General features: G+C 49.6%; 1 protein-coding gene across 5 annotated transcripts in view; it reads right to left on the bottom strand.

Moving 5' to 3' along the window:
* Window positions 1-13769, bottom strand: part of LOC140421495 (uncharacterized) — a 395230-nt gene that overhangs the window by 364444 nt on the left and 17017 nt on the right. For 4 of the 5 annotated variants that reach the window (XM_072506263.1, XM_072506262.1, XM_072506260.1 and 1 more), the window contains one exon: window positions 8434-10307. The exons of the other annotated variant lie outside the window; for it this stretch is intronic. In XM_072506263.1, the coding sequence (XP_072362364.1) occupies window positions 8737-9540 (804 nt within the window). In that variant the 5' untranslated portion in view covers window positions 9541-10307 and the 3' untranslated portion in view covers window positions 8434-8736. Of the gene's footprint in view, window positions 1-8433; window positions 10308-13769 lie in introns of those variants that run through there. 5 annotated transcript variants of the gene reach the window in all.

Genomic DNA, 13769 nt, shown 5'->3' with positions numbered 1-13769 from the left:
GTGGAGTCACAGGTGGACAGGGTGGTGAAGAAGGCATTCGGCATATTTGGTTTCATTGGTCAGAACATTGAATACAGGAGTTGGGACGTCTTGCTGAAGTTGTACAAGACATTAGTAAGGCGACACTTGGAGCACTGTGTACAGTTCTGGTCCTATTATAGAAAGGATATAATTCAACTAGAATGAATGCAGAAAAGATTTACTCGGATGCAACCAGGACTTATTGCCCTGGAGCGTAGGCGTGATCTTATAGAGGTCTGTAAAATAATGAGGGGCATAAGTGAGGTAGATAGTCAACATCTTTTCCCAAATGTAAGGGAGTATAAAACTAGAGGGCATAGGTTTAAGGTAAGAGGGGAGAGATATAAAAGGGGCCAGAGGGGAAATGTTTTTCACACAGAGGGTGGCGAGTATCTGGAACGAGCTGCCAGAGGCATAAGTAGAGGCGGGAATGTTGGGTATAGAGGGATATGGGCCAAATGCGGGCAATTGGGACTAACTCAGTGGTAAACACTGGGCGGCATGGACAAGTTGGGCCGAAGGGCCTGTTTTCATGCTGTAAACCTCTCTTGACTCTATACAACTGCAGCAAAACATCCCTACATTTATATTAGATTTCCTTTGCAATAACAATAATATTCCATTGACCTTCCTAATCACTGGCTTTACCTGCAGACTAACTTGGGATCAGGCACCCCCGATCCCTCTGTAACTCAGATTTCTGCAATCTCTCTCCATTTAAATAATATTGTTTTATTTAATACTTCCTGACAAAGTGGACAATCGACATTTTCTTAAGTTATGGTCCAGCTTTATCAGTTTTTTGCCCACTCATTTAACCAATTTGTAGTACTTTGCAGAGTCCTTAAATCCACTTCACAAATTACTTTCCTACCGGTCTTTGAGGCATCAGAAATTTTAGCCGCCAGACATTCAATCCCGTCATCCAACACATTCATATAGATTGTAAATGGTTGGGAGCCCAGCACTGATCCTGGTGACATTCCACTTGTCACATCTTACCCATCCAGAAATGACCCATTTATACCGACTGGCTGCTTCCTGTTCGCTAACCAATCCTCTATCCATGCTGATATGTTGCCCCCAAACCACGAGCTCTTATTTTGTGTAATAACCTTTGATGGGGCACCTTGGGAAATACCTTCTGGAATGGAAATGGAAATCGCTTATTGTCACAAGTAGGCTTCAACGAAGTTACTGTGAAAAGCCCCTAGTCGTCACATTCCGGCGCCTGTTCGGGGAGGCTGTTACGGGAATTGAACCGTGCTGCTGGCATGCCTTGGTCTGCTTTTAAAGCCAGCAATTTGGCCCTGTGCTAAACAGCCCCAGATAATCCAGATAAAGCACATCTACAGGTTCCCCTTTATTGACATCCCTTGTTACTTCCTCAGAGAACCTTGATAAATTAGTCAAGCGCAATTGATTCCCTAAACCCATTTTCAAACACTGTATCAAAAGAAAATTAAAATCTCCTCCACCCCTCTGGCTCCTTTGCCAATTACCTTAGAGGGACTCACTTTCTGTTAAAGAGCCTGTCAACCCCTCTCACCCACTCTCCCGAAAGTGAACAAATTTAATCAGGAAAAGTTCAACAAATTCAAATATTTTTCTGTTAAAAGTTTATTGACGAAACAGAACATGGTTAAAAAAAAACTAACAGAAAATTACTTGAGGATCAAAGACAACCAGAGTAACAGGATGTTCACAATGTTCTGGTCCCAAATGGTTTCCCTTTGGCTCCTCTGTAGCCTGTTCCCGTGACTCCCTGCTTTCGACACAGGGGCACTGAACCCTGGGGGTCACATCATCGTCAGCCCCTGGGATTCTCCCCCCCACCCCCTCCCCCCACAAAACCTGATTGGTTGGAGGTCCAGTTTCCAGTTTAGCACAGGGCTAAATCGCTGGCTTTTAAAGCAGACCAAGGCAGGCCAGCAGCATGGTTCAATTCCCGTACCAGCCTCCCCGAACAGATGCCGGAATGTGGCGACTAGGGGCTTTTCACAGTAACCTCATTTGAAGCCTACCTGTGACAATAAGCGATTTTCATTTCATTTCATTTCAGTCAGGCGTCCAGCACCTTCCTGTCTCTATTAGCGACGCCAATGGCAGTTCCCCTACTGGGGAACAGGCCCCGTTATTCTCAGCTAAATTCAGCGAAAGTCAGCTCTCAGCTTCATCACCTGGCTGTCACCGACACGAGCAATAGAGACAGAAAGGTGCCCGAGGGTCAAATAGGAAGACAAAACTTGTGGATTTGGACCCCCATAAAGGTCAGCAACTTCTTAGAAAAAAATCAAATTCCCAGTAAATAAATTAAAGGATCACACAACGGGACTTCAAGTTTTATAAGTTTTAATACAACAAACAAACGCACTAGAAGCTACTTTAACTTGGAAACCTACACAGTAAACTATAAACTTTGCCCTTTTACACTATCTAAAATCACACTCCACCATCATAGTTACTCTGTCCTGGAATTTAATTGTCTCAGAACCTGTCCAAAGTGATGATTCATTCCTGAGGATTTACTTCCGTTCTTCAACCAAGACACTGAGAAACAAAAGGGAGAATAGAATAGAATGTGAACTGGCAAAATACATAAAAATGGACTGTAAAAGCTGCTGTGGCTACGTAAAAAGGCAATGTTTGTCCGTTCCAGATAGAGTCAGGAGAATTTAGAATGAGGAATAGAGATCTCTCCAGCCACCTCGTTCAACTCTGGGATGTAGATCATCAGCTTTTGGGGATTTATTCCCTTTCAACCCCATTAATTTCTCCAGTGCTACTTTTTCACCAATACTAATCTCTGCCAGTCCCTTGGTTCTCTGGTGTTTTGGGGCCAATTTCTGTATCTTCCTCTGTGAAGTCAGACACACATTGTTTAGTTTCTCTGCCATTTCCTTACTCCCCATTATAAACTCTCCTGTCGACTTCCGGTTGCGGCTATGCGGAGCTAAGCCGCACGAGTCAGCAGCTCCCGCGAAGACGGACTTTCGGGCTCGATAGAAGAGCCGCAGCGGAACTTTTCACACAGCCAACCCGTGGGGAAGAGAGGAGAGAGGTCCCCCACTAACCTGTATGGACCGGACCCGCAGCGAAACGGCCAAAAAAACGGCACTGGAGCAGCGGGAGAAGAAGAGTAAAACTCCATTATCATAGAATTTACAGTGCAGAAGGAGGCCATTCGGCCCATCGAGTCTGCACCGGCTCTTGGAAAGAGCATCCTACCCAAGGTCAACACCTCCACCCTATCCCCATAACCCAGTAACCCCACCCAACACTTAGTGCAATTTTGGACACTAAGGGCAATTTATCATAGCCAATCCACCTAACCTGCACATCTTTGGACTGTGGGAAGAAACCGGAGCACCCGGAGGAAACACACGCACACACGGGGAGAATGTGCAGACTCCGCACAGACAGTGATCCAAGCCGGAATCGAACGTGGGACCCTGGAGCTGTGAAGCAATTGTGCTATCCACAATGCTACCGTGCTGCCCCAACAATGTTACCGTGCTGCCCCAAACAAACAAAATGGCTGCGGCTGGGGACAAAGAAGAGATGCAAGAATTCATCAAGCGCTGCTTCGAGGAGCTGCGCAAGGAGATGGTGGCGCCTATGCTGGCAATAATTGAAGGACTTGGGGCAACCCAGAAAGCCCATGAGGTGAAGATCCAGGAGATGCAGGACAAAGTGAGTGAAAATGAGGACGGGTTCTTGGGCCTGGCGGTGAGAGTGGAGCGGCACGAGGCGCTACAAAAGACGTGGGCGGGAAGACTCGAAGACCTGGAGAACAGGTCGAGGAGAAATAACTTGAGGATCCTGGGTCTCCCAGAAGGAGTGGAGGGGGCCGACGCCGCGGCATATGCGGGCACAATGATCGGGGCGCTGATGGGCGCGGAGGCCCCCCCCCCCGGGGTTGTTGGTGCTGGCGAGGAAGCCCAAGGCAAATGAGCCGCCAAGGGCGATGGTGGTGAGATTTCACCGGTTTACAGACAGAGAGAGGGTCCTGAAATGGGCCAAGAAAGAGCGGAGCCCCGAACTGGGATGATGCTGGATTTATGAAGCGCATGTTGGAGCGCATCCTGGACCTGGAGGTAGGAGGACTGATAATGGGAGGGGACTTTAATACAGTGCTGGATCCAGTACTAGACCGCTCCAGATCAAGGACGGGGAGAGGCCGGCAGCGGCCAGGGTGCTCAGGGGGTTTATGGACCAGATGGGGGGAGTGGACCCATGGAGGTTTGCAAGACCGCAGGCCAGAGAATTTTCTTTCTTCTCCCACGTGCACAAGGCATACTCCCGGATAGACTTCTTTGTGCTGGGCAGGGTACTTATCCCGAGGGTGGAGGGGATGGAGTATTCGGCCATAGCCGTTTCGGACCATGCCCCGCACTGGGTGGAAGTGGGGCTGGGAGAGGAGAGGGACCAGCGCCCGCTGTGGTGGTTGGATGTGGGACTGTTGGCAGATGAGGTGGTGTGTGGTAAGGTAAGGGGTGTATTGAAAGGTACCTGGAGGCCAATGACAACGGGGAGGTGCGAGTGGGGGTGGTGTGGGAGGCGCTGAAGGCGGTGATCAGGGGAGAGCTAATCTCCATCAGGGCCCATAGAGAGAAGACAGAGGGCAGGGAAAGGAAGAGGTTAGCGGGGGAGATTTTGCGAGTGGACAGGAGATACGCAGAGGCCCCGGAGGAAAGATTACTTGGGGAAAGACGACGGCTCCAGATGGAGTTTGACCTGTTGACCACGGGGAATGCGGAGGCACAGTGGAGGAAGGCGCAGTGGGCGACCTACGAGTGTGGGGAAAAGGCCAGTTGGATGCTGGCACACCAGCTCCGCAAGAGGGCGGCAGAGAGGGAAATAGGGGAAGTCAAAGATGGTGGGAGAGTCATGGCCCAGAGTGCAACGGAAATAAACAAGGTATTCAAGGCCTTCTACGAAGAGCTGTACAGATCCCAGCCCCCGGGGGGGGTAAGAGGGGATGGTAAGATTCCTGGACCAACTGCGGTTCCTGAGGGTGGAGGAGCAAGAGGTGGCTGGTCTGGGGGCACCAATCGGGTTGGAGGAGCTGAGTAAGGGCTTGGGGAGCATGCAGGCGGGGAAGGCCCCGGGGCCGGACGGGTTCCCGGTGGAGTTCTATAGAAAGTATGCGGACCTGTTGGCCCCGCTATTAGTGAGGACCTTTAACGAGGCAAGAGAGCAGGGGACCCTGCCCCCAACAATGTCGGAGGCGACAATTTCCATGATTCTGAAGCGAGACAAGGACCCACAGCAATGTGGATCGTATAGGCCGATTTCGCTCCTTAATGTGGACGCTAAGCTATTGGCAAAAGTGCTGGCCACGAGGATTGAGGACCGTGTGCTGGGGATGATACATGAGGACCAGACGGGATTTGTAAAGGGCAGGCAACTAAATACGAATGTGCGGCGGCTCTTAAACGTGATAATGATGCCATCGGAGGAGGGAGAGGCGGAGATAGTGGCAGCCATGGACGCGGAAAAGGCCTTTGACCGAGTAGAGTGGGAGTACCTCTGGGAGGTGTTGCACAGATTTGGGTTCGGGGGAGGGTTTATTAGCTGGGTTAGGCTTCTCTACAGCGCCCCGGTGGCAAGTGTGGTGACGAACCGGCGGAGGTCGGAGTACTTTCGGCTGTACCGAGGAACGAGGCAGGGGTGCCCTCTGTCCCCCCGTTGTTTGCATTGGCGATCGAACCCTTGGCCATATCACTGAGGGAGTCCAATAAATGGAAGGGGGTGGTCCACGGGGGAGAAGAGCATCGGGTGTCGCTATATGCGGACGACCTGCTGCTGTACGTGGCGGACCCAATGGAGGGGATGGTGGAGGTCATGCAGACTTTGAGGGAGTTTAGGGAGTTCTCGGGCTATAAGCTCAATGTAGGGAAGAGCGAGCTTTTTGTATTACAGGCAGGGGACCAAGAAAGATGGATAGGGGACCTACCGCTGAGGAGGGCGGAGGGGAGTTTTCGGTATCTAGGGATGCAGATAGCCAGGAGCTGGGGGGCCCTACACAAACTGAATCTGACGTGGTTGGTGGACCAAATGGAGGTGGACTTGAAAAGATGGGACATGTTGCCACTCTCGTTGGCGGGTAGAGTGCAGTCAGTCAAAATGGTGGTCCTTCCGAGGTTTTTGTTTGTGTTCCAGTGCCTCCCCATCTTGATTACCAAGGGCTTTTTCAATAGAGTAGGTAGGAGTATTATGGGGTTTGTGTGGGCGAACAAGACCCTGAGGATAAGGAGAGGGTTCCTGGAGCGCAGTAGGGACCGAGGAGGGCTGGCGCTGCCAAACCTAGGGAGCTACTACTGGGCAGCAAACGTGGCGATGATCCGCAAGTGGGTTATGGAGGGAGAGGGGGCGGCATGGAAGAGGATGGAGATGGCGTCCTGCAAAGGAACGAGCTTGGGGGCGCTGGTGACGGCACTGCTGCCGCTCCAGCCATCGAAGTACACCACGAGTCCGGTGGTGGCGGCAACGTTAAGTATCTGGGGCCAGTGGAGACGGCATAGGGGTGCAATGGGAGCCTCGGTGTGGTCCCCGATTAGGAGTAACCACCGGTTTGTCCCGGGGAAGATGGACGGGGGGTTCCAGGGCTGGCACCGGGCGGGGATTAGAAGAATGGGGGACCTGTTCATCGACGGGACATTTGCGAGCCTAGGGGCACTGGAGGAGAAGTTTGAGCTACCCCCGGGAAATGCATTCAGATATATGCAGGTGAGGGCTTTTGTGAGGCGACAGGTCAGGGAATTCTCGCTGCTCCCGGCACAAGAAGTTCAAGACAGGGTGATTTCGGGTGTATGGGTCGGGGAGGGCAAGGTTTCGGCAATACACCAAGAGATGAAAGAAGAGGGGGAAGCGCTAGCAGAAGAGTTGAAGGGTAAATGGGAGGAGGAGCTGGCGGAGGAGATCGAGGAAGGTTTGTGGGCGGACGCCCTGGGTAGGGTTAATTAGTGCTCCTCATGTGCCAGGCTTAGCCTGATACAATTTAAGGTGGTTTGCAGAGCGCACCTGACGGGGGTGAGGTTGAGTAGGTTCTTTGGGGTAGAGGACAGATGCGTAAGATGTTCAGGGAGCCCGGCGAACCATGTCCACATGTTCTGGACATGTCCGGCACTGGAGGGGTTCTGGAGAGGAGTGGCGGGAGCAATATCTCAGGTGGTGAAAGTCCGGGTCAAGCCAAGCTGGGGGCTAGCAATATTTAGAGTAGTGGAGGCCGGCATTCTGGCCTTTGCGTCCCTGGTAACCCGGCGAAGGATCTTGCTAATGTGGAAGGAGGCAAAGCCCCCGAGCGTGGAGGCCTGGACAAATGACATGGCTGGGTTCATAAAGTTGGAGAGGATTAAGTTTGCCTTAAGGGGGTCTGCGCAGGGGTTCTACAGGCGGTGGCAACCGTTCCTAGACTATCTCGCGGAGCGTTAGAGGAAGGTCGGTCAGCAGCAGCAGCAACCCTGGGGGGGGGAGGGGGGTAACGAGAGACTGCTTGAGGGGACGGATGAGCGGGAAATAACATGGAGGGTGGGGGAAACTGGCACGAATGGGCAAGAGCCAGTGTATAAAGCTATGTAAATATATCATCTTACCATGTATATATCTTGCTCAGGGTGATTTTGTGTTATTTTGTTACGGGTGGGGGGGGGGGGGGGGGGGTTATTGTTTGTAAGGGGAAAAATTGTTATGTTCTGTTAAAAAAACTTTAATGAATATATTTTCAAAAAAATAAATAAACTCTCCTGTCTCTTCCTGGAATGGACCCACATTGGCCTTCGCTAATCTTTTCCTTTTCACATTCCCGTAGAAGCTTTTCCAGTCATTTTTTATGTTTCTCGTCAGTTTGCTCTCATCAGTCTCTTGGTCCTCCTTTGCTGAATTCTAATGGATCTCATGGAATCTTTAACTTTTCTTGTTCGCCACGGTTACATCACTTTTCCTGTTGGAATTTTGTTCTTTAAAGGAATCTATATTTGTTGTATATGTGTGAAATAAAAGTTGCAAAAATCCCAGAGGACCATAGGCTGCTCTCCCCTTTGACAGAGAGAGAGCTGACTGGAGGTGATTTAACCCGAGGGTCAGCACACCTCAGGCGAGGGGCATGGTTGAGAAGGCGGGGTCTTCATGAATAAACTCAGCCAGTACGGGAGTTGAATCCTCACTGTTGGCCTTGCTCTGCATCACAAACCAGTCGTCCAGTCAACTGAGCTAACAAACCCCCTGATAAATGTGTAATAATTCCTTAAATATTAGGTATTATCTGTACCAATCAGTTTCCCAGACCACCCCAGACAAATTGCCCCTCACACCGTGATAGTTTTCCTCTGTGAGGAACACCCAGATAAATTAAACAAAAAAAACATGTAACCACCAGGGCCCATCTCCATGGCAACATGGCTTGGGGGGGGGGGGGGGGGGTTCCAAACAGAAATTGAAAGTAAATACCTTCAAACATCCAAACCCCCTTTCACACTGTGATCCTTGTGCAATTTGAAGCCAGGGATTAGCAACAAGGCTCAGAGAGCATCAGCCCACTGGAGGCAAAGTGATGAGACCGGCCTGTCCAGCAGAAAGAAACCCTCCGACCATCCCCACTGACCACCTGTCAGAATGAACAAAATGCAGTCCTGGGTGTAGAGCAGAAACAATAACCGCAGAATCCAACCCCTGTAATCAATTGTGAAATTGTTGGTGTCACAGCAGATGCGATTAAACATGCAATCCCGTCTCACATTGAGAGGTGGACGGTCTCTCCCCAGTGTGAACTCGCTGGTGTCTCCGCAGGTTGGATGAATCACGGAACCCTTTCCCACACTGAGAGCAGGTGAACGGCCTCTCCCCAGTGTGAATTCGCTGGTGTGTCCGCAGGTAAGATAACTGAGCAAATCCTTTCCCACACTGAGAACAGATGAATGGCCTCTCCCCAGTGTGAACTCGCCGGTGTCTCCGCAGGGATGATGAATCACGGAATCTCTTCCCACACTGAGAGCAGGTGAATGGCCTCTCCCCAGTGTGAAATCGCTGGTGTGTCTGCAGGGCGGATGACTGAGTGAATCCCTTCTCACACTGAGAGCAGGTGAATGGCCTCTCCCCAGTGTGAATTCGCTGGTGTGTCTGCAGGCCGGATGACTGAGTGAATCCCTTCCCACACTGAGAACAGGTGAATGGCCTCTTCCCAGTGAGAATTCGCTGATGTCTCTGCAGGGTTGATGAATCACGGAATCCCTTCCCACACTGAGAGCAGGTGAATGGCCTCTCCCCAGTGTGAACTCGCTGGTGTGACCGCAGGCCGGATGACTGAGTGAATCCCTTCCCACACTGAGAGCAGGTGAACGGCCTCTCCCCAGTGTGAACTCGCTGGTGTGTCTTCAGGGCGGATAATTGACTGAATCCCTTCCCACACTGAGAGCAGGTGAACGGCCTCTCCCCAGTGTGACTGCGTCGATGAGTCTCCAGCTCTGATGGGGCTCGGAATGCCTTGCCACAGTCCCCACATTTCCACGGTTTCCCCATGTCTAGGGTCTCCCCGTGGCTCTTCAGGTTGGATGATCAATTGAAGCCTCTTCCACAGACACAACATGGGTATGGTCTCTCCCTGCTGTGAATGTTATGTTTATTCAGGCTGTGTAACTGGTTAAAGTTCTTTACACAGTAAGTTCACTGGAACTGTCTGTGCGGAGTCTGCACGTTCTCCCCGTGTCAGCGTGGGTTTCCTCCGGGTGCTCCGGTTTCCTCCCACAGTCCAAAGACGTGCAGGTTAGGTGGATTGGCTGTGATAAATTGCCCTTAGTTTCGGAAAAGGTTGGGTGGGGTTATTGGGTTATGGTGATAGGGTGGAGGTGTGGGCTTAGGCAGGGTGATCTTTCCAAGGGCCGGTGCAGACTCGATGGGCCAAATTCTGGGAGTCTATGTACTCTCTCACTTGGTTGTGTGTTGTGTGGGTCTCGGTGCTTTTCCAGTCACACTGATGTTTCCACAGTCAGTTCACTGGAACACTCTCACTCGGATGTGTGTTGTGTGGGTCTCGGTGCTTTTCCAGTCACACTGATGTTTCCACAGTCAGTTCACTGGAACACTCTCACTCGGGTGTGTGTTGTGTGGGTCTCGGTGCTTTTCCAGTCACACTGATGTTTGAAATCATTAGCTGACAGTTCGGGTAAACATTTCTCCTTCTAGATTCAAAGGCCGATGATGTTCAGGTTCCAAGGAATCGAGTGACTCTGTCAGATCGAGACGTAATGTTTGAGATTTCTGTCTGTAATTCCTCCTCATCTAATATCCTGTAAAAACAATTTACAAAATTCATCACTGTTAGTACAGGATCAAAACTTAGAACAGACAATTCTCGTTTCTATGGAACATTTGTCCTCTCTTATTCCACGAAAGCTGTAAAGCTCCATCCCACATACTCTCCCTCCATTATCACTCTGCGGTATCTAATATTCACCCTTGCAATTCCCCTTCAGGTGCGGATTCATGTTGATTGACAGATCGAAGCTCACAGCTTCCTGTCCAGGAGATCACAACAAATATGAACTGCAGTCGGCCATTCGGCCCATCGAGCCTGAACCATTCAATGGGATCATTGGCTGACCTACCTCAGCACCGTTTTCCCACACTATCCCCCTGTCACAATGGTCAGCACAGTGGTTAGCACTGTTGATTCACAGCTCCAGGGTCCCAGGTTCGATTCCGGCTTGGGTCACTGTCTGTGCGGAGTCTGCACATCTTCCCCGTGTGTAGCGTGGGTTTCCTCTGGGTGCTCCGGTTTCCTCCCACAGTCCAAAGATGTGCAGGTTAGGTGGATTGGCCATGATAAGAACTAGAAGCAGGAGTAGGCCATCTGGCCCCTCGAGCCTGCTCCACCATTCAATGAGATCATGGCTGATCTTTTGTGGACTCAGCTCCACTTTCCGGCCCGAACACCATAACCCTTAATCCCTTTATTCTTCAAAAAACTATCTATCTTTATCTTAAAAACATTTAATGAAGGAGCCTCTACTGCTTCACTGGGCAAGGAATTCCATAGATTCACAACCCTTTGGGTGAAGAAGTTCCTCCTGAACTCAGTCCTAAATCTACTTCCCCTTATTTTGAGGCTATGCCCCCTAGTTCTGCTTTCACCCGCCAGTGGAAACAACCTGCCCGCATCTATCCTATCTATTCCTTTCATAATCTTATATGTTTCTATAAGATCCCCCCTCATCCTTCTAAATTCCAGCGAGTACAGTCCCAGTCTACTCAACCTCTCCTCGTAATCCAACCCCTTCAGATCTGGGATTAACCTAGTGAATCTCCTCTGCACACCCTCCAGTGCCAGTATGTCCTTTCTCAAGTAAGGAGACCAAAACTGAACACAATACTCCAGCTGTGGCCTCACTAACACCTTATACAATTGCAGCATAACCTCCCTAGTCTTAAACTCCATCCCTCTAGCAATGAAGGACAAAATTCCGTTCGCCTTCTTAATCACCTGTTGCACCTGTAAACCAACTTTTTGCGACTCATGCACTAGCACACCCAGGTCTCTCTGCACAGCAGCATGTTTTAATATTTTATCATTTAAATAATAATCCCTTTTGCTGTTATTCCTACCAAAATGGATAACCTCACATTTGTCAACATTGTATGCCATCTGCCAGACACAAGCCCATTCACTTAACCTATCCAAATCCCTCTGCAGACTTCTGGTATCCTCTGCACTTTTTGCTTTCCCACTCATCTTAGTGTCGTCTGCAAACTTGGACACATTGCCCTTGGTCCCCAACTCCAAATCATCTATGTAAATTGTGAACAATTGTGAGCCCAACACTGATCCCTGAGGGACACCACGAGCTATTGATTGCCAACCAGAGAAACACCCATTAATCCCCACTCTTTGCTTTCTATTAACTAACCAATCCTCTATCCATGCGACTACTTTCCCCTTAATGCCATGCATCTTTATCTTATGCAGCAACCTTTTGTGTGGCACCATGTCAAAGGCTTTCTGGAAATCCAGATATACCACATCCATTGGCTCCCCGTTATCTACCTCTCTGGTATTGTCCTCAAAAAATTCCACTAAATTAGTTAGGCATGACCTACCCTTTATGAACCCATGCTGCGCCTGCCCAATGGGACAATTTCCATCCAGATGCCTCGCTATTTCTTCCTTGATGACAGATTCCAGCATCTTCCCTACTACCGAAGTTAAGCTCACTGACCTATAATTACCCGCTTTCTGCCTACCTCCTTTTTAAAACAGTGGTGTCACGTTTGCTCATTTCCAATCCGCCAGGACCACCCCAGAGTCTAGTGAATTTTGGTAAATTATCACTAGTGCATTTGCAATTTCCCTAGCCATCTCTTTTAGCACTCTGGGATGCATTCCATCAGGTCCAGGAGACTTGTCTACCTTTAGCCCCATTAGCTTGCCCATCACTACCTCCTTGGTGATCACAATCGTCTCAAGGTCCTCACCTGTCATAGCCTCATTTCCATCAGTCACTGGCATGTTATTTGTGTCTTCCACTGTGAAGACCGACCCAAAAAACCTGTTCAGTTCCTCAGCCATTTCCTCATCTCCCATTATTAAATCTCCTTCTCATCCTCTAATGGACCAATATTTACCTCAGCCACTCTTTTTTAAAAATATATTTGTAGAAACTTTTACTATCTGTAACATCTGTTACATCTTCTCCAGTCCTTCTAGATCCATTTTACAATATGGAGACTTGAACTAATCTGAGCAGCAAACTCACTGTTGTCCTCAAATGCCTGTATGTTGCAGTATTTTACACATTTTACTATTAGCTGAATGTACGATGGGACAGAATAAGATCCAACGAGCCAGTCTGTGACACTGTAGAACATCGGGCAGCACGGTAGCACAATGGTTAGCACAATGGCTTGACAGCACCAGGGTCGATTCCGGCTTGGGGTCACTGTTTGTGCAGAGTCTGCACGTTCTCCCCGTGTCTGCGTGGGTTTCCATCGGGTGCTCCAGTTTCCTTCCACAATCCAAAGATGTGCAGGGGTATGTGGATTGGCTATGCTAAATTGCCCTTAGCATCCAAAAAAGTTAAGGGAAGGTGGGGTTACGGGGATAGGGTGGAAGTGTGGGGATAGGGTGGAAGTGTGGGGTTAGGTAGGGTGCTAAGGCCGGTGCAGACTCGATGCGCCAAACGGCCTCCTTCTGCACTGTAGATTCTGTGATTCTGTATCTACAAACTTGCCTCTTCCCCTTACTGCTAAAAAGTTGGCTTTTTCATTCTTAACCTGTCAGTGATGACATTAAGAATAATGTGTCAGAGAAAGACTGGATTTCAGCTCGGTGACACTGGGCCAGACTAAAGTTTAATTCATAGGATTGTTGAGCTAATGTCTCCATATCATTTGATGGACCTAGAAGGACTGAGGAAGATACAGGAAAGTTTATCGGAATGAAGCCTGAACGGGCAGGTTACAGCCAGCAAGAAATGCAGAGGCTCGATGAGCCATATGGTCTTCCCCCGCTTCCATTTCTTGTGTTTTCATGAACACCACGGTCAGTCATTTCCATGCAGACACAACCAACTAACAGTTCATCGCCATCCTTCCCATATTCCAGGATTCCAAACACACTTTCCAGGTGACAGTGATTTACTTGTACTTCTTGCGATCCAGTATTGTGTATTCACTGCTCACGATTTGGTCTCCCCCACACTGAGGAGATTAAATCTGTATTGATGACTGTGGAACATCACCATTCAGTCTGCAAG

The sequence above is a fragment of the Scyliorhinus torazame genome, chromosome 5 (genome assembly GCF_047496885.1).
Source record: "Scyliorhinus torazame isolate Kashiwa2021f chromosome 5, sScyTor2.1, whole genome shotgun sequence".
NCBI classification, from domain to species: domain Eukaryota; kingdom Metazoa; phylum Chordata; class Chondrichthyes; order Carcharhiniformes; family Scyliorhinidae; genus Scyliorhinus; species Scyliorhinus torazame.
Note: the sequence above shows the minus strand (reverse complement) of the source record. Positions and strands in the feature narration are given on the sequence as shown.